At 42.9% G+C, this 27,393-nt stretch overlaps 1 protein-coding gene across 2 annotated transcripts in view; it reads right to left on the reverse strand.

The window, feature by feature from the left end:
* The window catches only part of sv2ca (synaptic vesicle glycoprotein 2Ca), a 29,366-nt gene extending 3,321 nt beyond the window's left edge, over positions 1–26,045 (reverse strand). Inside the window, exons 1-12 of one of the 2 annotated variants that reach the window (XM_035165523.2) lie at positions 25,817–26,045; positions 19,925–20,726; positions 9,992–10,172; positions 8,880–9,031; positions 3,453–3,586; positions 2,958–3,047; positions 1,907–2,017; positions 1,685–1,773; positions 1,189–1,353; positions 852–985; positions 499–705; positions 107–266 (exon numbers count right to left, since the gene is read on the reverse strand). In XM_035165523.2, the coding sequence (XP_035021414.1) occupies positions 107–266; positions 499–705; positions 852–985; positions 1,189–1,353; positions 1,685–1,773; positions 1,907–2,017; positions 2,958–3,047; positions 3,453–3,586; positions 8,880–9,031; positions 9,992–10,172; positions 19,925–20,516 (2,015 nt within the window). In that variant the 5' untranslated portion in view covers positions 20,517–20,726; positions 25,817–26,045. Of the gene's footprint in view, positions 1–106; positions 267–498; positions 706–851; positions 986–1,188; positions 1,354–1,684; positions 1,774–1,906; positions 2,018–2,957; positions 3,048–3,452; positions 3,587–8,879; positions 9,032–9,991; positions 10,173–19,924; positions 20,731–25,816 lie in introns of both variants that reach the window. The other variant, XM_035165522.2, reaches the window with a different exon arrangement.
* Between the last annotated feature and the right edge of the window lie 1,348 nt (positions 26,046–27,393).

Consider the following 27,393-nt stretch of genomic DNA (forward strand, 5'->3'; position numbering starts at 1 on the left):
TGATTTTTTAATTCCAATGGTTTTTTAAATTTCCGGCAACCACAGCTGCCAGGTTTTTCTGTAAAATGTAAATGTTTATCTCGGAGTGTATGATAAGTCAGCTCACCTCCTGGCAGTAGGGAATGACTCAGTAGTGACCACATCCAGGGAGTTCCAGGCAGAGATGCTCAGGCCGTTGTAAAGGCACAACATGAAAATCATCATGGACTCACTGGTGCCGAACCACAAGAAGAAACAGCTGATGCCCGACAGCACCATGGAACCACCTGATTGACAAACAGACACAAAGAGAGTGAAGGAGCAGGAGTTAGTGCATGTGTCATTCATTTGAGTAATGTTCAGCTAAATTATTGGAGCTATAATAGAAATTGCCTTCATACTCAGTGATGGATGCTACATCCATAGCATGAATCATTTCAGCATCCTACAGTCAATGTGAAAACCAATTACTCAAGTGCACACACAAACATGAGCCCGGCCCTCGCCCCTCTTTCTTACCTAACATGGACAGTCGGCCAATTTTGTCCATGAGAAGGGCGGACACGATGTTGCCGGGCAGAACAGCCAGGGTCCCGAGGAAGTTGATGAAGTAAACCCAGTAGGCGCTGTAGTCGTCATCAAAAGTCATCTGACAGCCTGTCTTGTTGTGGGTGAAGGTGCTGTTGATCACCTCTGTGCCGTCTATCAACTTGGACTCATAGATGTCTGCAACAAAACAGATCACTCGTCTATCATATCTGTAATTTCGAGCAGATTCTTTCCTTTTTTCTCCATTACACAACTTCCCCTGATGAATCAGACAATCTGAAATATTGCATTGAATGAAAGAATCTTAAATCCTGGTGTCTCACCTGTGTTGAAGAAGAAAGTATCAATGAAAGTACAGTTGCGGAAAAAGGAGCCCACTGATGACACGTCATCGAAGTAGCAGTTACGAAAAGTAGAGTCAATGAAGGTGACGGACCTTAGCTTCATATTGATGAATCTGAAAAAGGACAGTAAGATTCTGCCTTTAATATTCTATCGCAGTAAAATAGATACTGTTTAGTATCTATTATACCTCAGTGCAGTAACATCTATAAGACTTTAGATCCTAAATCTCCCTATTTGTCTTGTACAAGTATTCACATTTACAACTTCATAATATCAGATTTTGCTTCCACTCATCATGGTGGTAAGTTGACCTACCGGTCGTTAATAAAGACGCCATTTTTGTGTATCTGGTTCTCCAGGGTGAAGTTGAAGGTGAAGTCCTCGATGCGTTCATTGTTGTGGATCTTCACTTTGGAGGCGTAGTCATCTGCCTGAAGGTGTTTGATGACGTCAGGGAACCAGACTGACAGCCCATAATACCTGCAACCACAATGAGACAAATTCTGATTGTAGATGCTCTCCTCGGATACCAGAGAGACAAAGTAGAACACAAGGAGACACCTGCCGTTTCTATTTGGTTTTAAAAAGTGTTTTTTTTCTCTTGCTGCTTTTCCTTCCTATCTCTGTGCCAGTATTGATCCACACACTCTGATTGATTTCGAGACCATGCAGCCTCTGCACAGCAGAGAGATCAACATGACAGACCTGTAATATGGTTGCGAGCCCAGCTGCCTGGTGCTATTATCTGACCCAAGAAATTAGATTTGTCTGTTTTTTTCCGTGACACAAATGGCATCAGAAAGGAGCTCACCCAAATGACAGTGTGAACCACACCGTGGCAAGACGCATCATGTTTTCTCGCATTGGGTAGTTGAAGCACTTCATGAGGTTATGATAGATCTAAAGACAGACAAGAGACTTATTACACGTCATGTGATCACAAGACACAAGGGGTTGGGGCGGAGGACAGGAATACGTTTCATAAAGAAAATAAATGGCTTCTATAAAAGTGAATAAAAATAGAAATAGTTACCCCCTGTGTTTCAGCCTTTATCCGAAAGAAAAACTTGGATACTGGGTTGCCAGACTCGGATTGCATTTCAACCAGTTCATCCAACTGTTTGGGGATCTTGATCCTGTTTACCTGTAAAATGAATCATGACAAACAGTATAACTAGACATAATAAAGATAAGATAAGATAAGATAGACTTTATTAATCCCAAAGTAAGTAAAGTAACACAATATACAAAAAGGTACAGTCGAATAAATAAGTGAAAATGAAAATATAAAGTGTATACAGAGTAAATACAGAACCAATGCCTAATAGAAATAACAAAGTAAGCAATATTTGGCGACAAATCTAGGATTAAATGAAGGGGACAAAAAGGGGCCAGAAATTGCATAGAGGGGCCACATCAATGTCCAACATCCAGACACGATTCCTGATTCAGTAAGGTGCACATTTAAGTCATTCATGGTTTACTGTTAGCTCTATAGCTTTGAGCAAATATTTATTGTTAGTGTTGTTCATAATTGACAAAAAAAATTGTGAAAGAAAAGACTTCTGACTGGGCAGGGGCACTTCAGGGGCCAATCAGATTTTAGCTGGGGCCAGTGCCCCACTTGTCCCGCCCCTGTTCCTGCTCCTGACTATATTAGGAAAATCAGGGCAGTCTACATTCAGGTAATGTTAATGTCGTGTCATAACTGCGACAATGCGTATCATGATTTTTTGCTCATTTCTGTGTGATCATCTCCAGAGTGAAAGCATCACAGTAGAATATAACAGTAATGAAAATCAAATCAGAATCAGACAAGTGAATATAAACAGTGTGTACTACAGTAAATGATCAATTCAGGAAACGTGTTGACTAAGAGGCTTTCCCAAAAGTGCAGCTCACGCAGCACATAAGCCTGAATGACACAAAACAGCTTTCAGAAGCTTCATAATTCAGATACGATCCCGCAGAGTGAAAGCATTAAAAAAACCTGTCCCACTGGTGGCAGAACATAAGCCTCTTTGCTTCCTTAAGCATCAAGGAAACCCGGCAGAGACGGCGCCGCTGCAGAAGCAAACACTCACGGTGAAGACTTTCTCCGGCTGCCCACGCGCTCTCATGTTGGTGTCGTGGATCTGTTTGAGGATCATCCAGGCTTCATCGTGCTTCCCCACCTGTCAGGAGGGAAGGCGAGGGAGAGGAAGAGAAAGAAAGAGGACGAGATAAAGCATGTGTGCGGCACACAAACACAGACTCTTTGATTTCTCCAAGATGGGCCAAAATGATGAGAGTCACGACAACAGTGACTCACTTTACTTCAAAGGCTAATTATCCAGCAGCAGAAAACCTGCTGTCACAGATCTCAGCTTCTATTCTGTGGCTAAATGTCTATAAGCCCTGGATTCAGATGACTCACTGAGGTTTGGTCTGATCAGTGTGAAAATGTCCAAATGCTCTTATATTTGCTCGACGTATTTTTCTAGAGATGGTGTGTGACACAGTACTATGGTGTGTGGAAATCCTCGAGATACAGATTCAGAAGAAGTGTGAAAGCCGTAAAACTGTGTCAATCTGTTTACCTCGAGGTAGAATCTGGGGCTTTCAGGCATGAAGGTAAGAGCCACCACAGCACACACACAGGGGAGAGCGCAGACGACCACAAACACCCTCCAACTGTGAAACTGGTACGCTGAGCCCATGCTGAAGCTCCAACCTGTTAACGGTGAAACAAACAGTGACTGTGAGAATCAGATGAGGACAGATGACACGGCAGAATAGGAAGTGCTCTTAAGTACTTGAAGTTAACATGACAAATTTTACATCTTCTTGCAAGTGCTGAGTACAATCCTGAATCTGTCTAGTGAAGTAAATAAACTAAACCTGGTATAGTTAAGACCATTTACATGTGACCAATACAGCAGAGATGGAATCTGACATGCAACAAGGCCATTGCAATTGTCTGACAAAATAAAGCTGTTAATCATATTGCACTACATAGAGAATAATAAAGACAACACAAAGCAAACACTAGAAGAATTATTATGACTGTACAGTAACACCATAATATTAGTGTGATGAACTTGTAGTTGCGTATTTACACTCCCAGCATATACAGACACAATAGCTAGTTGTTTCCTGGCCTGATTTCTTGCTGCTGAACAAATGTTGAGTCCAATATTCACTCTCTTTGTAACATTTATTTTGTCTTCACCGGCTACTGAGGAAGAAAGGTTATCTGCCCAGAAAATGCCTGTTCACCAGCTAGTTTCTAACTGCTGCTGGTGGAAGGTGAGAGTGAACCAACTCAGTGCATCTACCAACAATAGAACCAGAACAATGAGTTACAAGATGCTATAAAGCTCCATGTAGAGCTGAGTAAGAGCTGCAGAGTGTCATGGTAATATAATGATGATAAGGATTCTCAGTGGATTTGTCGTATCCAGTGACTCGTCACAAATACAAGTGGTTTCTTGTTATTTCTGTTTAAAAGCTGCTTTGACATAGCTACTGACAGAGTCCCACAATGTTCTCTGCTGATAGCCACTGTTTTTAACAAACCAAAACAATGGCTTCAAGAGGATTAAAACTGTGATATACTCTGTGGCTCTGTCACTGCAGGCAACATGTTCCGCTATACACAAAATCAGATTTCGTTATTTGATCATGTCAAAAATATGAATAAGTGCAGCTTTAATGAAAAAGGACAACTGTTGTGGACACTGACAAGATCAAAATATTGAATATAAACGTAGCCCGATGAATATATCGCTTCTGTCTGAATGCAAATATGCACCAATGTGAAAACTTTTATTTTAGAGAATAAACAACGCAGAAAAGACGTTTTCATTTTATGGTTGTATTTGTGTTATGTCTTTTTAATTTTAAAGTTTGAAAACTCAAGCCTCAAATGTATTTCTTCGTCAAAAACGTTTGATAATGACATCTTAGGAATCATTTCAGCTGATATTTTGGTATCTGAAATTATTCAATTGCTATTATAAGGAATCTCATATTAATCTCAAAGTTTTTGTTTGAGCTCACAAATAATACTAATGAACATTTAACATACTATGGCACTCCCTTTTTTTAAAACCCAGAAATGTTTGTATTATTCATTGATAAATTATGCTCTCAGTAGTAAATTATAAATAACTATGATACTTAATAAGCCTTGAAATGAGGCTTTTAGGAAGCAGTGCCAGTGACTAATATTAGCTGTTGAGTATAATGTATTATAGTGGTGTATCCTCATCACTGGGCCACTTGATCTGAGAGGCCAATTCTAAATGTTGTCTTTGAATCTCACTCTGCAAACACAAAGGAACTGCAAATAAAAGATGGCATTTAAACAGGAGCGCTGCACGACCGCAGCCTTTTTAATACAGAGACTGTGGCCCCGGCAGAGCGATGTGTTAGCTCTGAGATGAATGGCTCTCCGGGGGAAGCTGAGAGAGGTGCAAAGGGACAGGTTAATTGAATGTGTAGGAAAGGAATTGAGTGTTTGCTGCTAAGTTAAATCTTGTTGCACCTGATCTCAGCCCACAGGCAGTCTCCAAGACTCATTAATCATTGTACCATACACATACACACACACACACACACACACACACACACACACACACACACACACACACACACACACACACACACACACACACACACACACACACACACACACACACACACATATACCCACGCGTACCCACACAGAAAACCTCGCACTGACAGAGAAAAAAACAAAGAAATTAATAACATGAATTACCATATGCAGATGACACTGACACCACTAACATAATTCTATAATGCCACATTCCCACCCACACAAGCAAAAACAAACACATAAACATGCTCACACAACAGGGCACATTTTCCTTTTCCTTTTGAAAAATTACAGTTAATTCTAAAACCCTTTCTAAACCATTCGGAGAAGAAAAGACAAACAGACTATTGCAAGAAAACATCCCACAATCTGCAATGCAATTTTTTTTTCTAAACCGAACGGAGATGTTTCCTCATAGACCTTAAAAGGCATTGGATATGAGATTCAATTCAAAGTAATGATTTAAGTATGCAGATGTATGTGTTGTTTCTCCAAATATTGGATTATTTGATGCATTGCTTTTTTCTGTAAAAGTTTATTACATAAAAGTTACAGAGAGAAATGCATGTGATGTAACTAAAGTGAGACTTAAGTGATGCCAGGGCCAGCCAGGGTGGAACTACAAATGTACACTACAGAATATTGTATATGTAGATCTGTATTTGTGCTGGTATTTTTAAAAAAATTTTGGGAGGAAGCACAGAAAAAGGGTTGCCGTGACAGTCGTGACCTCCCACGTCTCTCAACAGATCGTGCCTCGTGGAGATGCTGTTCCAGAGGGAATAACACCATTATTCATCAACAGGCGTGGGAGAGGAGTCAGAGGGTGGGGAGGGGGTTAACACTAATGTTTATGCCAAAAAACAAAACACTGCTTGGAATTAATCTCCCAACATATTAAAATCCGGCTTTGATAGCAATACATATCAGCTATAAAATATGTATTTACAAAGGAGTGTGGGCGTCCGTTATAAGTGGTGGATGCAGCAAAAAACAGAGCACAGAGATGGAAATGAAAAAAAATAAAACAGCAAAAGGAAATGATGTATTTTGTAATTACTGTATATTTACTAGACGTGCAATATTTGATGTAGCCTATAGAACACTATTCAATGTGCAACAGAAAATATGTATTGCACCGATTCACTGGTCAGTTTAAAGTAAAGTTTTTGTGCTGAGTAATCTTATATGTGCTGACTCATCTTATGTGTGGGACAATTTACATAAGACGTGAGTCTGTGATTGGGTGTCACTCTTGTCTTTTGTTCTTTTGTTTTTGTGCTTTGTTGGGCTCCAGGAGTTATGGCTTTCATAGATGACGTCTCGCCTGTCTGTACCCCTGCTTTATCCGAATCTGAGTCTGAGTGTTTATTTCCTGTGTGTGTGTGTGTGTGTGTATGTGTGTGTGTGTGTGTTTGTGCGTCTGGAGTGACTCAGGGAGAGAGAAATAAAGAAAGAAAGGGACAGAGTGAGACAGAGTAACAGAGAGAGAAAAGGGAAGGAGTTGTTCAGCAGTGATTGCCTTTTTCTACGGATGTGTAGCGCGGCCTCGTGCCCCTCAGGGTTAGTGTTTCGCCCATGCCATTGGAAATCTCATTACAAGGATTATGTACATAATTGACTAAGTTTATGGTTGACTGAGTCAGCAGTGCTACGCTTCACCCAGGCCGAGATACTGTACAGAGATAGATTTTTAGAAGAAAAATTAGTGGTTTACATTTGAGAACACCTGAGTGACAATCTACAATGTCTTTAAAATATAATACAAGTTGAGAAGTTACAAGGATGAGACGATGACGCAGAGCCCACTGGGGATGATTCATCTTTAATCTGTACATCTGAGAAGTGTCTAATGATGTTACTCTTAGTGGTAGGCTTGCCTGGCAGCGAGTAAACCCCTCAAACACTCCCGTTAGTGTGATGAGGATCTGTGCCAGGCAGACCTCCTCCAGGACTCCAGCTGTGAGCCTGGCAGGGGGGCTTCTGGGAAACATTAGGAGTCAGCGAGTGGAGGAGATAAATGAGATCTCTAATGGTGTATTAAACACCCATGCCGAGGCACTTGTATTGCAACCCATCGCTGACACCAGTAAGTTTTGGTTCAAAGACGTGAAGGTATCTAGGCGAGCGGCATTTTTTGCCCGTCTTAGTGCCGAAAGCACTGCAGCACAAACATAAAAACCACTGGTGAGCACTGGAGTGTTTATGCAAGACACGTAGTTCCCTCCTCAGAGAGAGGGAGGCAAGAGTGGTAGTGAGTGTCAGAGGGAATAAGAGCAAAGTAAGGCCACTACCGTCCCTTCAGTACGATATCAGCTGATCTGACAGCAGAGTTTCTTCATGAAGACTCACTCTGCTTTCACCAGCGTGCTTCTGTATCTGTACATCCATGACGGACGATCAAAAGCTCTGCATCCATGTGCGCATGTGTGTATGCGTCACTTTGACGAACATGTGAGTCTTTTATTGAAAAGCAATGCGATTGTTGTCACTGTGTGTGTTCTTACGTGCCTCTGTGCATGTGTGTGTGTGTGTGTGTGTGTTTGTGTGTGTTTTAACTCGAATGACCTCTTATGGTGTCAGATGTTATTGCCTTCAATTTCCCTTGAAGAAGACCTGGATGTGCACTGTAGCCCAGTGAAACATCATCCATGCCACTTACAGCAACAAACACACACACACACACACACACACACACACACTGTCTCTCTCTCTCACTGACGTCACAGGTTGGCTAAAGCACGGTCTGGCCATAAATCACCTCTAGCTGTAGCTTTGTCCCATTAGAGCAAGGAGAAAAACCTAATTATGCTTGATCAAGAAGAACACTCTGCGGAGACAGAGAATGGAGAGAGGGGAGAGGTAATAAAAGGAAGGACAGAGGTAGAGAGACGGGGAGAGTACAGAACAGGAGGAGAGGGGAGGCAGTAAAAGGGAGGGACAGCAGGACAGCAGAAAAAAGCAGGGAGAATGAGGAGAAGAGGAGAAGAGGAGGAGAGGAGGAGAGCTCCAGCCGCTTCCTTTTGTTTCCTTTTATGATGAGTCCAGCTGATATCTGACGCAGTGCTGTCATAAATCACAGCCCTCACCCTTTCAGCGTGCGTCTGCTCTGTGGTATCCATGCATACGTTAATCTCTTAACCTCTGCCTCTCCCTGCCTGCAGCCACTCAAAGATATTAAGTGATTGATTCTCGTGGAAGGAAGACTGGCTCTTCAACCCAGGGACACAGGGAGGCCTTACAGATTTTTAAAGGGCAGCCAGGAGCTCAGCATACAGTCACATCACGTCTGTTCTCTTACACTTGTCCTGTTAGAGCTTATATGAGATAAAACTTTATTTAAAACCCAAGACTGGGATTTTCTCACATTCTGGGTGCACGCTATGATAATTTGTGGTGAACTCACCGTAGTGTGGTATGATGGCCCAGGCCATAGCAGATGCATAGATCTCTCCAATCATCCAGAACATACACAACCAGCTGAGGTGCTCTCCTCTTTTCTCCCTGGACAACACCTCTGCAAAGAAGGAGAAGACGATCGGCACGGCACCTCCTATCCTGCAAGAACCACGGAGAATGGGACAGTGAGTCGGAGTAAGGCAGCTAGAACCTAAAACAGGGGAGGAAATAAACCTTATGTTTTACATTTTTCACATACAGTGGGTTTAGCAAATTTCTTTCACATGCTTTGCCTTGATCCCTAATTCTGTGGTTCCTTTAACAAGTATCAAGCACTGTCTAATGGACATTGTTCAGCTTTTTCACATTTTGCATGTTTGCTATGACGGCTCATTGTTACAAAGGAGATAAAGTAAGCATACTTATCCCCAAAAGATAATAATAAAAAAAAAAAGCTCCTCATGACTCAGTGGCATACGTTGCATTGGCAGGTTGAAATAGCCTTTTCAATTAGTCTGAATGTCTCTGGGGACAATGATGCAGATGCAATTACCAAATTAGCTCTTAGAGGAACAGCTACACTGACAAAGAAGAGGACACAATAAATCACGGTCTGTTCTATGTTGCGAGGGGATGAAAACACCATCTGATTGGAGGTTAGTTTAAGAGATTCTAACATTGTCTGAATGAAAATGAAAGTTTTCTTCGAAACATCGTAGGCAGTGTTAGTTTTTGAAGCATTATGAGTTACATTCGTTAAGATGGAGAGAAACCTTGACAGACAGGTGTAGAGAAACCCCCTGATGATAAAACGGTCAGAATCAATAGAGAAGTGAGACAGAAAGCTTTACATAATCATTCAAGAAAACTGCTCTCAGTTTTTCTCAACTTCAAAATTATTCAGTTGAAATCAACAAAGGGAAAAATAATTAGGAGAGACAGAGACATGCCAAAGGAAACACTCCTCAAATAGATTTTGCCTCGCATTGATTTATTCTTTACTCTTTCTGATTTGGCGCTGGCGCACGCTTTGATTTCCGACATGTTTTCAGACAGTGTGACTGTCCCGTTGACCGTCCTCACCGGCCCCAGAGTGACCTCCACTATATCAAGACTTACCCGAAGCCTGCGGCGAGACGGCAAAGGAGGAACAGGCCGTATCCCTGGACAAAAGACGACAGGAAGGCGAAGAAGCCGTTTGTGGACATGCAAATGAGGAGAATCTGTCTGCGGCCAACTTTGTCAGACATCCCTCCCCAGAAGAGCGCGCCAACCATCATCCCCAAGTAAACAACACTGCCTGGGGAGAAAAAAGGAGAAGAGAGGGGCTGTGATTCTTATTTGCCTTAATATACAGTGCATCTCTATGTTCCTGCATGCTCCGGTAGCTAGAACTACTCCGACAGTTGGGGAGTTCATAAAGATGATTTTGGTGCCAGTGTTCTCTCAGTATTTTTCTTTTATTTGTAAGAAAACATTTTTTCCACATAAAATTTGCTGGATTATCTTCACACACCCATACACCATCTTTAGGAACAGTATGAGCATTACTATCATTGTTAATTTGTGAGATAGTCGGATTCGAACATCAAGGAAGGTGGTGTAGGCAGGCAGATGCTGCAGACGCCTCTTGTTTTCTCAGAGGTGAATATTTTTTTACGGTGAAAAACAAAGTAATAAAACTCAGGACAACGACCCAATAAAATTGAATTAAACACATGCTTCAGCAGCACAGCTTCACTTATCCTTGTGCAGTAGGTGGCTGATGTTAACGTATAGTTGTTACAGACATCCAGGCAAGAGAGGCTCCCAGCAGATGGTGGATATTCAATTGGGTCCTGACTTGTCGGGCCGGGTTGGGACAATTTTTCTTATAATAATTTCTGGGCTTGGGTTGGGTTTGGCCATGTTGGGCTATCAACCTTTCGGGTTCAGACCCAAAAAACAGAATGCCTGTCGGGTTCAGGTCGGGCTCGGTTAGTATACTCTCTGGCTCGGTCGGGTTTGGACAGAAAACTTCAATCCCCAGAATAATGAACTGCTGCTCACTCCCTACTGACAGCTTAAACAGACGACCTTCGCAGGTTTGCATTTACCATAAAATACTACTCACCGGAGTGAATGTCAACTTGGTGAGGTGAGATTTTGAAAAGATCTCAGCCTAAGTAGTCGAAGCCACCCAAACACTGACTCACAGCCAAGAGGAGAAATGGTGTCCTCTAAATCAGCCTCCGCTGGCAAACGGTGAAGTGTCAAATTAAAATATGGAGCAACATTAAGCTTGTGCCTCCATTATTGCTGAATGTTCACCAGTGTGAATGACTGACTCCATATGGAAAGTTTAATTTATAGAGGATCATGCTGTTTTGAAAAGAAGGACAAATGGATGAAATAGCTGCTAGATACACACACACACACACACACACACACACACACACACACAACACACACACACACACACACACACACAACACATCTACCAGGTTACACATCAGACCTATACTTTCTAGTTTGATTATGACAGGAAGAGATTGCTACATGTACAGTTTCCAAATGGAATCTGCTGCCGCTCCGACTGGATCCTTAAACTTGTGGCACAGACTGATGAGAATGAACCTGATACCCAGTGTAAAAACACTCGGCCGCAGTAACACACACCAACATGGAGTAAATACAGTGTGTAATGAACTGAAAACAGTGTGTGATCATTGAGGAGATAAATGTGAACAGTACTGCTGGGTGACTTTACTAAATGGCCCTCGGCTCTTATAATCCCTCTCATTGCAAATGGAATCAATGCAGCAACAAAACAGCATCGATTTCTCTCACTGATCATCATAATTCTGCTCTTGAGAGAGAGAGAAGCCCATTGTTGCTGCTTTAGCCGACATTGTATCTGGTATTTTGTGGTTAGCAGCAATTTCTGTTTTTGCGATTTCCCTCCAGGTTAAAATGTGGATTCATTTATTAAAAGTGAAGTTTTGTCTGAATCCACATCCTTACCATACACTGTGTGTAAAGATGGACGACATGATTGCTCCCCAAAAGTGAAGCCATAGCATCTCTATCGCTACCCAGTGGCTGGCTGCAGTATAGATCATAGACCATGCCTCCTTAATGTTAGTGGATGGGACATGGACCACACTAAAAAGTACATGTTAAATATTTTCGCACACAAAACAAAAACAGTGATACCTTTTGTAGGTTTCTTAGGTCCATACGACATTTTGGCTAATCTCTATTTCCACCTATGTGTATATGAATGTTGTTAAATCAAAAACCTAATAGCCGATGCATTTCAGTCAATGTGTTCCGCTTCTTTTGCTCTCCACATGGATTCTCTACTTGTGGGCAACCAAAGACTGCTTATACGTGGTCAGGTTTTGTTTGTTCACATGCAGAATGTGTTTAAAGAGTTTAGTTCTCATCAGCTGCATGTCCCAAGTGACTATGTTTCTAATAAGCTTAGTTATTTAATGCTATAAAAACAGGAAGAAACGTAACGATTGATAGCTGAGACCTACTCGTGATGGGTCGAGAGTGTTTGTCGGCAGATGCAAGATTGCGACGTTAGTATCCTGTATATTTTGGCTTAATTTCTGCATAGTGGGAGGAAGTGGAGATGCGCCGCCATCTTTATATAGAGTTTATGATCCAGATCAGTTCCATACGCAGACACATAAACACAGGTATTTTCATTTATTTGAAAATCTTAAGTCCACACAAAAGGAAGAAACTGTGAATGTTGCCATCTCGTCATGTATGGACAATATGACTCGGCCGAAAGGGACACTTTGTTCGTCCCATTCCAATAATCTCAATAGCAAGGTGCATTTCCTCTCTGTAATGCAGTCTGCAGTCAGGTCTCTCTCCTCTGCCGTGAACTGATATGTGTTTGACTCTCTCGCTTCAGGGGTCAAAAACACAGCTATCCGTCACATTTGTCAGCCATCTAGATCCTCCCTGAAGGTGCCATAAATTCAACTCTAAATGAAACGGGAGTCTTCACTCTGCACAGTTCACATTTGCTTCGATGAGGAGAGGCTAAATATCCAGTGCACGAGCAAACACCCACTGGCCTCCCATCTAAATGTCATTCTTCCAAACAACCAAGGGGTCTTTTCATTTTATTTTTACACTTCCCATTAAAACAATACACTTCTTTTTTTTCTTTTTGGGGTTTGGGGTTTTTAGAGACAATAGCACAAAAGAGGCAAAGAAAGAACATCCGGTCTCCGCTGCTTAAATGCAAAAAAAACATTGACTAATGAGCACGTCGCTCACAGGACGCTCCATTACGTAATGAATTCATTGACGTTCAGTCCGACTTGCTGTATTGTATCTCGGAGCATGATGTCAGCAGTGCCCACACCAGGAAATAAGTAAATTTAGCTCGAAAATAGCACAGACATCCCAGAACATGATGACGTCTCATCACCCAAAGACCTGAAAGTAGCTTCTGGGGGAATTAACCTGTGAAAATTACGGCTCATATTTCCAGCAGAATATCGTCTCCTTTGGCTCCAATTTGTTTCTGAGTCACACTCTGTGACTCAGTGTGACGTCAGACAGATACAGTCACGTACGCTACAGTGTTGCGATTAAAACCGAGCAGTTGATTTTACTCCAAAGTAAAACACCCTGTTTATAAAGGTAACACACACACCATTGATGATAACTAGAGGTTTATGATCCACTCTATTTCAACAGTATAACACTGTTTATCACCCATGAAATGTTTTATTAGACTGACGCTGAGGCGACGGTCAATTTGTCAATACTGAACACATTGGTAATGATCAGGCTGTACCACAAGAGCATTTTAACAAATGAAACCCCTTCTCTGGGTTCTATCCCCTACTACTGCCCCACCATTGATTTAGTAGAGCTATAAATGTGGCTCCTTTGTCACATGAAGATGGATAGAATCAATAGTCTTCAATTCGAGACTGAAATTTGCCTCTGAAACCGCGGAAAGCGTGAAAATCTAAAGGGTTTTATTTCCTACAGTGCAGAAATGTATTCCGATTAGAGGTAAATATGCTCAGTGAAGTTTTGTCTCAATCCACATCCTTACCATACACTGTGTGTAAAGATGGACGACATGATTGCTCCCCAAAAGTGAAGCCATAGCATCCCTAGCATCGCTACCCAGTGGCTGGCTGCAGTATAGATCATAGACCATGCCTCCTCCATGTTAGCCAGCTGGTACCAACGTCTCAGCGCAAGAGTGTAAAATGCAGCTGAATTCAGACTCGATGACCCGTAGAGACGCTGAGCACCATCAGAAATGACAGTGTGTCAGGAGACCTCTCAGGCAGACGCAAAAGGTTTTGCCCCTTGACACTCAGTTTGAGATGTCAAAACACATCTCTCTACGAGTGGTAAATATTCAGCAGGAATCACACGGCGCACTCCGAAGACGAGACAAGGTGTTGTTCTTTCAGGATAAGATATGGAGCATAAGAGCTACGAAAACACACACACACACACACACACTCTCTAGGACTTCAGAAACAGAACAGTGACCTACATTGAATTCCTGGAGACTTACTCCTTACCTAACCATAACCCTTAACCTAACCTTAAAGTAACCTAAAGGTAAACTTATACCTAAGCTTAATGTAAACCTAAACTTAACCTAACCTTAACTTAAACCTAACCTAACATGTCTTCACCTTAAAATTTCACAATTAACATTACTTGTTTTTTGTCCCCATAAGCTCCCCAAGACAGTACACACACATTCCATTTAATTTATAGATTGGAATATCACACATACGTTTAATCTCTTTTAGTGAGGCTAATCTGAGGAACTATAGATAAAGCAGGGAAGATGACAGAAAAATTCACATGAATACGAGAGCAAGCACAGATGCAAGCAGATGAAATATGTGTGCGGCAGAAGAAAGAGCAGAAGCAACAAAGAAGGGAGGGGGTTGACAAAAGAGAGAAAAAAGGGTTATGAGGGAGGAGAGTTCAGTAATTGCTGGATCGGGTGAGAGAAACAGAGTGAAGAGGGGGAGGAGAGGGGAAGGCCCTGGTGCAGTGTTTTCTGTCCTGTCACATGTGGAGCCCCCTGAGAGCCGTCGGAGCGCTGAGCTGCATCACGACCTCTTCTCTGATTTCATGCTTTCATGCTCTTTGCTCTCCGCGGTGCAAACGGTCTCAGCATTGCCCAAAACACCCGTCATGTTTTATTCATAATGATGATACTATCATACAACTGTGCACCTGGTGCGCACTCCATCAACGCTGTGGTAGCTCTTTGAAAATGTTCCTCTCCCCTCTCTCTCTCTCCGTTTCTGTCAGTCTCTACTTATTTTATCTCCATCTCCCTCTCACCTCTCCTCAGCTTTTTGTTGCCTCCCTTTACCTCCCTTCCTCTCTCTCTCTCGCAGCGTGTGCCCTCTCCTATCGTTTTTCCAATTTCTTGGCTCACTTCTCATTTTCCCTTCCTCCACTGTGCGTCCCTCTCATTTATTTTTGCCTTAGTTTCCTCTGTGCTCCACTGGCATCAGCTCCTTTACACTGAGCAGCGTGTAATCACATTTGTACTACATGGTGTCAGTTTGATCGGATTCATGCCTCTGTCTTCTGCCACCTCCGCAGAAAAACAGATTGAAGCTTTTTGTCATATTTAAGTCACATCAGTGGGGGCAGGATTTCAATGAAGTCTATATGGAAGTAACTTATTGTGGGGCTTAGAGTGCAGGGTTTAAAATGACTCACTCAGCACCAGTAATGATCCAACCTTCATTACATTAAAGACTATTAATAATTCGCGTGAAATACAGCGATGCCATGAACCTCCGATAAGAGCGAGCTGTTAGACATGGTTTACTTGTGGCTGATATTGCTGGCGGCAGCAGGTTTGGTCCATATGCTGAAATGCATCACACACACACACACACACACACACACACACACACACACACACACACACACACCCTTCCTCTCCCACACTAGCTGCACTACTCAAGTAGCGTAATCTCCGCAGTGACGTTGCGAGCTTACTGCAGTTTAGCCATGCTCAGCTGCCCCTGGACCACCCAGTCCCGCAAAGCCTGCCAGCTGGCTCACTCAGACAGAGGGGGAAAGATGGAGAAAGAAATGCATAGAGATGGAAAATGCAGCCGAACTAAGAAAATAGAGATCAGACGACAGTAGGGAAGAAGATACAAAGAGGAAGTTAAAGTGGTAAAAAGAAAGGAAGGAGCAACAGTAGAGAAGGAGAGGTGGCTGTTTAAGGAAAACAAGTTCGGAGAGGGATGTGAGGAGCGACTCAGCAGGGGAGAGACAGACTCAAGAGAACAAATAAGTAATGATAGGGCTGATGTTCTCCCTTTGTCTGCTGTATCTGAGATGATAGCTGAGCCTCTCCCGCACATTGTTGGTGCACTGAATACCACCAATCTTCCACCTCTCTGCTCCAGTCCACCCACTTCTCTCTCGCCATTACTCTGCTCTAACTTGTCTTTCCTCCTCCACCTCTCCTCTGATCGTTGCACGTACTGCGTCTCGCCGTGTTTGTTTTCCCTCCCGTGTCCTTTACCCACATCGTCCACTCGCATCCAAAGGACTTACAGTGATTCACCTCCTCCCGCCCAAACTCTCCGTCCTCATGTCTCATTAAAGATTCCCCACAAGATCTGGATACGGCTGGGACCAAATTGAATTCAGTAATCTAATCAGTATTTTACTCATCCATCCTGTTCGGGCCTTTGCGTTTTTCATACTGCATTATCCCATTACGCCCAGCTCAGTCCGCGCAGCCTGCATCTGTCACTGCCTGTTATATGGTTAATGGAGCTGCACCATGCAACTATGGTGGGAGAGCAGCTCAGGTGGAACTAGACAAACACTAAATGGCTTTTTAATCCAAATGCTTTCAGACTTTCCAATAGAATAGATAATTTCATGTTCTCAGTGGTCTGTGTTTGTGTTTTTAAATGTTTGATTTATTTGAAAGTTGCCTGTTTCAGGGGGTGTTATTTGTCTCCGTCCAAGCGACAAAAGATTTGAGAGCAATCGCACAGTTTGAGCACAAGCTGAGCCAATCTGAGCACAAGCAGGGGCTTCTGAATGAAAGCAGTAGAAAATCTGATTTCACAATCAACAAATGCTGCTCTCAAATTTAAAGACCACCCTTTTGAATAGGGATAGGGGGGAAAAAACATATCACATGAAGTCCAAAGCCTAAATCTCTCTCAAGCACCTGCTCATACGCAGACATCCATGAGATCAATTGTTCTGCATTAATAGCCAAGAAATGCGCTTTGTCTTATATAATCTATATAGTAGAAGATATTTAAGAAACAGAAAGTTCACTGTACCCTGGAGGAGTGTAACCTCGTCTCCTCTGAAACATCTCAACTCCTTCTTTGCAGCCACAGCCAAACAGTACAGAGTCACCAGCACAGCGGTTACAAAGACGTGAGTGATCCCTTGACATCACTCCACAAACTTAACATACAATAAGCTGCCAAAACTGTCCCCAGATCTCTGCACTGTGCGCTTTGAAGACTTTTCTATATATCCACAACTCCAGTAGGAGGACATCTTATGGTGAGGCTGTGACTAATAAAATAATATCTTCATTGTCCTGCTCAGTTAAATAAAGCTTAAACAAATGAAAAATGTGAGCATCCCAATCAAAATCATTCACTGATTTAATTGGCCACTGTTAATCTCTGAACGTCAAGGCGATAAGATATTACCATGGCACCTGCAAAGCATCAGCTCACCACATTCTGTTGGCTGTAGTTAAGTGTAATTAGTGTGGAAAACTCCAAATGGATACCAGCAAGGTCATAGTAATCATGTAGGCTATGCTCAGACATGCACACACACAAACACACACACAAACACCAATCATGTTCACCTCAACAGGGAGGAGCCTCTGGGCAATCAGTGGGAGAAAGGAGAGGAGAATGGGGGAGGATGGGAGAAGAAAAGAGGCACATAGAATAGAGGGTGAGAGGGAGGGACAGGGGGTGAGGAGCGGAGTCACGAACAAGGAGAAGCAGAGCGTAGAGCATGAAAGCCTCCAGGACGTTGCTTGGCCATAAAGAGGAAGAGGGGAGTTAACATGGATAGTTGGAAAGCGACGGAAAAGTGAGGACGCACAGCATCTTGTGGGGATTTATCTCTGACTCCACACGGACATGGCAAACTATTTGATCAGATATACTCCCAATATGCAATAAACATTATAATCATCAACTATAAGTAAAATCTAAATTTTGATAATGAATGTGTGTGTGAAGTATTTATTCTACACATTAACCCTCTGAAATCCAATTTTTTCAAACTTCCTCTCACTGCCTCCACCCTCAAACTGGCCCTGTCGTATCAATTCTGCATCGGATGTTGCGGCGCAGTTGATGTATTGTCATGTCTGACTGTGGCAGTGAGTATGAAAGGTACCGCGTTCCTGATTTAATGTCCTCGCCACTCGGACACAGACACAGTGAGTCAGCCCCTGCACACACAGCTCTGTGGTGATGGATTACACACCTGCAGCCATGAGGCCTGCTGGGACTCCTGCTCAACACAGAGAGCTCACAGGGAATACCAGCTACCTTCTTTAATCCTGGCACGGAGACCAGTGGACCGAAACACCTCACACACGTGGAGAACAACTATAGGATAAAGTGAGAAACCTAAAGCACAAACACGTGATGTGTTTTCGGTCAAACAATGCGCCACAGAAAGAAGTATGACCCTCCCTTTTATCCAAGTAGCAGGCAAATTAAAATCATGTTAACACTGGAAAAAATTAAAAATTTTGTATTCTTGCATAATAAAATCCTTTCAATTTGAATGTGGTTGTTTTTGAATCATCAAATACGTCACTGTATAGTCCATAGACTGATGGACGACATGACTGCTCCTCTAAAGTGAAGCCAAAACGTCCTCCCCCATGTTAGTGGATGGGATGCGGACCCAACTAAAAAGTCAAAGTACATATCAAATACATTTTTTCTCAACGATAGTCCATAATTTCTGGTAGTTCTTATCACACTGATGTATGTTGGAGTGTTCATGTTTCTAGTTTGGTTATAATAACTTATTTGATGCTATTAAAATGGTGTAAAACATCATATCTCACAGCTGAGACAGATTCGTAATTGGTCAAGCGCATGAATGGGCGGGACCTCAATGCTGCGAACCCGCTCCTGATCGCTACAGACTCTAAATGTTGTCATTGAGTGTAAGATGGAAGCATTTGTGTGGAAGTTTTGGCTTCTGGATTTCTGGATAGTGGGAGGAAGTTGAGACGTGTCTTCCATACAGTCTATGGTCTAGGCTTGTATACTATTCACAGAGTATGGATCAATTGCACATTTATATTCAAGAGTGCCCTGACCACCAGAAAAAAGCTTGTGTTGTCAACATTAGTGCTGTCACTGCTTAGTTATCCACCGTACCGAAGATAACGTCTTCTGATGAAGTGGTTTCTTTAGAGTAACAGGGTGTTGAAAATGAGGTGACACTTTTAATCACATGCAGATCACTAGTCAATAGTCTCTGAAAGGGATCATCCATCAATTCAATCTGTCTGTACCACAAAGTTGTTGAACTTGTGAGAAACAAAATCTGTTCTGCAGTGGCAAAGATGTCCGACCAAACATGGGTCCAGCACTAAAAACACTAGAAACTTATAGGTTTCTGCATTACCAGCCTGGTAAATGCACGATTTTCACACTCTGCATCACCACTTTGAAGCGTAACACTTTCTGTTTTAGATTTGTAGTCTCCAGGCCCAAGTTGATATATCCGTAATGACATCAGTATGACATCATCACATTTATTCCAGCTATATCTATACCCATACTTTTCATCAAAAAGATGTAGCCTATGTTTTTATAAATAGGAAGTGTCTTGTTATTGTAAAAAGGGATGGGCCAAAGCCATCTGCATGACCTGAAATAAAAAAAATGCATGTATGTGTGTCATACTGCAAAGTATTATGTGTATGGGCGTCTGCAAAGTATGCAAGCAAACGTACTAGGACTCAAATACACACACATACATAAGCAGCCTTACCTAGCCATCCGGAGCTGGAGTTGGGTACACACATGTCTGTCTCTGCACTGGGCAGCACGAAGCCCACCACAAACACCTCCACGCCGTCTGACATGAGTGCCAGCCCGAGTACCAGGAACAGCTGCCACTGGAACCTCCCGTGGCCACACTCCTGGATGATGAGCTCGTACTGTTGGGCCAGCTCCTCCTCATCAGCCTGCCTCTCCTGCTCCAGCTCCTTACGGTCCCTTGTGGCATCCGACACCGGCTGCCCCAGCGCCACCTGGCCGTCCTTATGCTTACTGTCTCCTGCTGAGGGGATCCCCTGGTACTCGCCCTCGTAGATCTCGTCCTCATCGTCGTGGCCCTCTGTGGCATCGCTGGAGCCCTCCTCGTTGTCGCCCCCTCCATCCTGCCGCGGCGGGTTCTTGTAGAAATCCTCATCCTCATCCTCCTCGTCTTGGAATCGGCTGTAGTTGCGGTGGGACGAGTACTCATCTGTTGCGCGGTTCACCGCCTTGCCTACTTTCTTCGTCGCATGCCGCTTGGCCTCCTTGACTATGTCCTTGGCCCCCTTAACCAGAGAAGTCCTGTTATTGTAAGTGTCCTCCATTTTGACTCCGCAGGTAGGTTATCACAGGGCCTCAGTAGATACTCAGGAGAAGAAGAAAAGGGGGAGAGGGGCAAGAGAGGTGAATGAACGCTGACGGGAGGATTGTAGGAATGGTGAGATCGGTGGGTCTGAAGATGCAGCAGGGAAGGAAACTCTTGAGGCTGCAGTCACCACGGGAGATAACCCACAATGGCTGTGGCAATCATTGGCCTGGCTGAAAGAGATGGGGGGGAAGGGTAAGCGACAGATAAAAAAAGAGGATGGGGGGAGAAGAGAGAGGGAGATGTTCATCAGTCATGTCTCCTCCACTACATTTGTAACTATCCCAAACTTACAGGTGACATCTTATAGACAGCACATACACTCATTAATCATTCACCTGCCATTCTGCATAGGCCTTTTTAATCACTGGGATTGATGTCAGGAAAAAAAGGCTTTTCGCTGTAAAGCTTTCAATTTTTATTCAAAATGAACATTCAATTTCCAGGGACACTCCTTGATCTTTATTTCATGAATTAGACGTAGTTTTGAAAGAGATGAGCATTTGTCCACGTATATACGCTGAATCTGCTGACTCATGATCAGCTCCGAGGAACAGAAGCTAATAAACAAGGCTCTCCTCAAAATCAATTTGCCCCCAATAAAGAGCTGGTTTATTATAATGGGACTGACGATCCAACCGGAACGGCACTGTCATCTTCAATCCTTGCAAAGAGAGGAGGGAAGGAGAAATGGTCAAGTGTGGCTACGTAGATAAATGCACAAGTGCGCACACACACACACATCCACACACACGCACACACAGAGAACAGTTCTGAGCATCTACACCCTACTTATAAGTATCTCTATCTTATCCAAATGTTTCATGTGATGTGAGAAATTGAGGATTTTCTCATTCAAATTCACAGTCATGTTGTATTTGTTTAACAATGGCCGTGTCTCTGTGCTGTCACAGATATTACAGGGAATAAACAGACCAGAGAGAGGCCTGTGGAGGCAGCGTGATGATGATGAAAGTAGATCACAGTTTGAACACTCCCATGATTCACTGTTAGACTAGGGGTCTCCCTCCCATATGCCCTCGCCATGTCAGCTGGGAAGTGCTTCCCTGTCCATGCCAAGCACATGCACGTGTCACACATGTGCATAGCCTGTTCTCTCTGGCGGTATCAGTTTATGTGTTAAAAACATGCACATGTGTGACCCACGTGTACCCGTTACATGGATGGGGAAGCCCTTTCCCATCTGACAAGGCCAGGACTGATGAGTGGGAGACCCCTAGCCCAACAGTGTGAATGATGTAACATGATGTCATGTGTGTGCAAACTCTGATCTATAGTTCACTATCATCACGTTGACTCTACAGGCCTCACTGTGGCCTGTTTGTTCACTGTATTATCTGTGACAGAGACACAACCATTGTTAAACAAATACAACATGACTGTGAATTCAAATTGGCCAAATGAGAAAATCCTCTATTTCATATAAAACATTTGGATGAGATAGATATACTTAGAGGTAGAGTGGAGATGGTCAGAGCTGTTCCGTTTGTGTGTGTGCGTGAGTGTGAGTGTGGTCAGAGCTGTCCGGCGCGTGTGCGGTTCCCGTGTGTCTGAGGAGCTGCTCACCACAGCCTCTATAATGAACACTGAAGCCTTGTCAGGAGGACACAAATCACAGGGCCAGCTCCAGCTCCCATAATGCCATTTTGCTGGGCAAAATGACACTGCTGATTCAAGGTGACTCCACTAATCTCTTTTGGCTCATTGGATGACTTCTGTAGTTATGAGCGCACTCCTTTATACACAGGCCCATAATTTTTGAATGCCGTCAGTGACACCGGTGGCGCCGCAGACATCCTCCTTTAAGGATGATTCATCGCAACAGCTTTTTAGCAATTTATTTCCTTTGTGCAAAATCGATCGTTCGCTGGAACAATGTCGAGGTGCAGAGTAAACTCAGTGGTCCAACACCCTGCTAGGGGCATGTCAGAGTTCAGTGTCACCGATCGGATGCAATTCATTATCTGGGGTTCAGGTCCTCTTGGGTAAAGTTTGCTCTTCTTAATTCACAGAGAGCAGATGTGACGTTTTCCCATTTCCAGAGGGAACAATTCATGGATCTTGATTAAAAGAATTGGCATATTGAGGACTGTGTGAAATTTGGTGCCATTCTAGTTTTACTCCGTCTCTACTGCAATTAATTGTATCCTGCATCTTCTTGATTCACTTCCATCTTGCATCTGTTGTTACCCGCACATTTTTACATTCTTACATTTCAAAATCCTGTAGTCTGCATTTGAAGACCATTAGTTCTATCTCCAAGTTGTCTTCACACAAGCTCTCTACCAAGTCCTGGTCATTTTTTATCATACCCTTCTTCGTGACATTTGGTTCACCTCTGATTTCTTCCCTTCAAGACAACCATACACACTAAACTTGATTATTGATAACAAGTTAATGAGAAGAATAACGCAGCAGTATCCACATTGAACCCAGGGCATACTCTATATAATTAGAGTTAATATGGTGGGTGTAGCATTGCGATATGAACCATGTGACGATGGCTGAAAATAGGCCTTGCTCTGGCAATACCCTCTGTCTGCATGATGGATGTTGCTCCTGCTTTCCTTCAACCTCTGTAAAATACTGGAAAAAAACACTAGGTCAGGCCGCTTGGCCCTAAACGTCCTCTTGCATGAAGATACAGATGGATGAGGAGATTAGAGACACGGGAGATTTGGCGTTACACAGAATCCAACTCAGGGAAAGAAATACGGATAAGTAAAAAAATGTATGTTAACTCTGTCCATTTTAACTCATTTATTATAATAGTAATTCACAGCTTCAGTCAGAAGAACCTAAAACCTAACGGAGCATACGTCGGTACAATTAGAGTTTCCTACCAGCAGGGCTCTTTGTCAAAAGGATTGATGCCAGCGTCGGTGTTGTGCAGCAGTCACGGTATGAGCCGGTTGTTAGAAAATGAAGTAAAAAATCTACTGTTCTAGAATCTCAGGTTGTTTTACCCACAACTGCTGGAGGAGACAAACACTTAATATTTTTTCATGAGATCTTGAAGGAAAATCAATAGCAGTCCTCTGGTCGAGAAATTAACCCAAAAATATTTTTATACACTGCAACTCAATGTCATATTAAATGTATGATGCTTGCTGCTTTGGCAGAAATGTTCGACCTTTCTTGCTTATTTCTCAATATTGGAGTTTGGCCTGTATAGGAATGACTAATGCTTTCCATCTCCGTCCGGCTTGACTTGTCACTGTCCTGTCCTTTCAAAGACACGCGCAAGTACACCGGCTCGACGGCCAGTTTGTTCTATTAGCATCAGAAAGGAGCAGGTCCAATCTCTAAGTGGGCAGAGCCGCATGTAATCCCATCAGAACGGAGAGCCCATGACCTCATCTGGGAGGCAGGAGCCCAGCCAGCCTGGGACGTCCTCCGTTAAGAGATTTCATCAAACACTGAGGCCATTACTGACTTGGAGGAGGGTGCGAGGGGAGGTGGGGGGGGGGTATTATTACCAAGATTCTAATGCGGTTAATAAAAATGGTTGTCCAACGGTCAGGGGGAAGAATAAAACGTTTGATGGGAATCAGGTCTCTCCTCGACATGTAAAACTCCACCACAGAAGATAGACTTCAGAGGCACAGCTGATTGTAAGCCATTCTGTTACATCTTATAGACGCATCAATAATATATCCGTGCATACATAATGCAGCTGGAGCAGGTTGGCATCTGCCTTTCCTCAAGTGCTAGCATTGATACTGTTAGTATTGACTCCAATCACCTCTGTACCATGGTTTGCTGGGGAGAAAGGTTGCCCCCTCCGTTCATATTTATATTGTGAATGCTTCGATTAAAACAATAAAGGATTCTGAAAGCATTTCTTCACACCTGTGAATCTGTCTCAGATGGAAATAATTTTTAAAAATAGTTTTCCATTGTGCATCAGGACAGACCTCACTGCTGACACAATGCATTGCTTCTATTTGGGAGATATAAAACCTCACATCCCACCACCTCATGTTAAGAGAGGAAATCTGTCTTTATAAGTCATTATAGCAGATGCAAGGATGACAAGAAGATTATTTAATGTTGTGTAAATTGTTGGGATTAATTGCCCCTAAGATACCAGCACACTTTGCACTGACACCTTTCCTACTTTTAACTCTGAGACACTGGGATAGAAAATGTGATGCTGCGTAACTTTAGGAAAACTAACAATATCACAGGTCAGGAGCTGCTTGAGAAGGAGATGGATGCAGAGGATCACAGTGAGATTTCTGTTTACCATGGCAGAAAAAGGATTCTACATGAACTTGAAAATTGGCCCACTGGAATTATTTCTGCAACCTGCACTAACTTTTTTTTTATGTCATCTAATGCTTTCCCATTGATGGGCACCTTCCCTGTTAACTCAGCAGGACCACACTACAGCAGCCTCCGCGTTGCAGACGAAGCACTTTGCCACAGATTTCCAGTTCACCGGCTGTGTGCCTGTCAATCGCTCACTGTCTCTCGAGGTGCAATTCACGGATGAGTCAGTTGCCTGCTCCCCGCACCCTCCCCTCTTTCTGGCGGTAGTGCAGAGTGCTTTAACCGCCCCAGGGCAGGTGGCTGCATGGGTTGCACCATATACAACATGCACAGTCTGCAGCCAGCAAACCAAAACTCATGCTCACGCCGAGGACATGTTGTCCACTATATCTCCAGAAAAACATTGGGTAAATTATGAGCTCCCGTTTTTTTTCATAAACCAAACTAACATCTCAAGCTTACAAAATACTGTTCAAGTAGACCAAATACTAGTAATACTTATTTATGCAGCATAAACCAAATATGTTACACCAAAATGTATAGTATAAGATGAATTTAGAGGTTTTCGTGTCTCCCTGAAATACCAAATATGTGAAACTGAAACTCATTACATCGAGTTCTATCAGTTCTTATGCCTGTAGCCTATTTCCAGCTAATGATGCCAGTTTGTCTCTACTTTTCCAGGAGCCATATTGCACCCACAGAAAAAAAAAAACACATCCCCGGAAACAACTTTTAACAAATGATACACAAACTTATGAATAAATAATGAGGAATCCCTGCATGAGCCCATGCAGCCTCCATGGGAGATCTCACTGGAAAAAAAAGATGCGAGTAACTTCACAAAATCCCTCACAAGAACCTGATATGGCTGCTCACACAGGAGTGAAACGGCAAACACCGGGTTTCTTCCCAAGTGTTACACAGTCAGCGTGTTTCCAGAGGAGAAAAGTCTGCACTTACCGTCATTTATGGCGAGAGGAGTGGGCTGAGCTGATGGAAACCCATTGCATCAGACCCCCGAAAAACAATCTTGTGTGTGCTTCTTTCCTTTTTCTTTTCTTTACACGTGCAGAATGGGATCAGATGTGTTGTCTAATTGCAATTGCAGCACGACAATGAATTTTTCTTTTTTTTTTCCCCCGGTGCAGTCCTCTCGCTGCAGCACTTCAGGAAAAAAAAGAGGAGAGAGAGAGAGAGAGAGCGAGAGAGAGAGAGGAAGAGAGTGATGCTGGTAGGGAGGGAGGGAGGCGGGGAGGCGGGGGGAGGGCAGGGTAATCAATAATCGTATTTCATTGAGTGATGCGGGTAATTCCGGTTGGGTGACTGAATGACGTGGAGCCGCAGCGCACGGATGCGAAAAGCCGAGAGGAGAGTTCCGATCTGAGCGGACTACACACTTCATCCATTCACCGGCTCACGAACGATGACTGTTTATCAAGGAGCAGGAGAACAGTGTCACCGTGATGAAGAGGAGACACCGTAAGGGAAGAGGGAGCTTCATTAAGTTTTTCACTTGTGCATGTCTACAAGAAGACACGTGGGTCACATGACACGGTGACTATTGGAAGAATATTTGTTTGAAATATGAATATCCCTATAAAATATCAGAAGTTAGGTGTTTCCATTGGTTTGGGTCACATGACATGGAGGCTGTTAAAGTATACATATCATTTTAAACATTTTTAGAAGATCAGAAGCACTATAATCCAATAAAGAGTTTTCTCAAGAACAATTTAAATGTTGGTGCAGATCCAGATCAGGCGATGCATCCAGGGTTTTTTTGATTTCACTTTCTTTAACAAGTCGAACACCTTTCAACCTTACTGTGAATTCTCAGAGAATAAGTCATGGATGTTGATAAAAAAAAAATCTGACATGTTTAGGGGATCGATATATATATATGGATGTATAAGCAATTTAGTGCAGCTTGAATGAATTTCAGTACCTCTGGGTCTTGGCAGAGGAATGTGCTTCTAGTTTCTAGGCTTGAGGTTGAAGTTAAACTTTTTCTTCACAGCCGAATGAACCTGCTCACCCGCTGCCATACATTGAGGGCCGTGCAGGACCCCTGCTGCTTGATGACACGTCCCAGAATAGAGCAGATATAAATGTAACTTTGGATCGATGAGTTCTCAAAGGAGCTCTCCCTCAGGTCACCAGATGAAAATACAGTGATAAAAAAGACAATGTGATGAAAGAAGGGTTCTGATATAAAACCTCGTTCAGAATTCATACAACCACATTCACATTCATTATTCTCATTTTACACAACAGTGCCAGTAGAAGTGCTCGGGGTTTGTGTTTATGTTTACAAAAATCTTCCTTTTTCTTCTCAATAACAGCATCTTTTTTTAAATTTACACTCCACTGAGCTTAACTTGACGACTATGCAGTAGATAAGTCCCTCGATTCTCGAATGCAATTGAGGTGCAATAAAACACTTTCAGTCCTCTTGTGTCTGCAAATGATGACCACAGAGGGAGTCATACTATCGATGAACACCACAGAAAGGATTATACAATCCTGTTACAATAATT

Source organism: Hippoglossus stenolepis, chromosome 9, assembly GCF_022539355.2.
Source record: "Hippoglossus stenolepis isolate QCI-W04-F060 chromosome 9, HSTE1.2, whole genome shotgun sequence".
NCBI lineage: Eukaryota > Metazoa > Chordata > Actinopteri > Pleuronectiformes > Pleuronectidae > Hippoglossus > Hippoglossus stenolepis.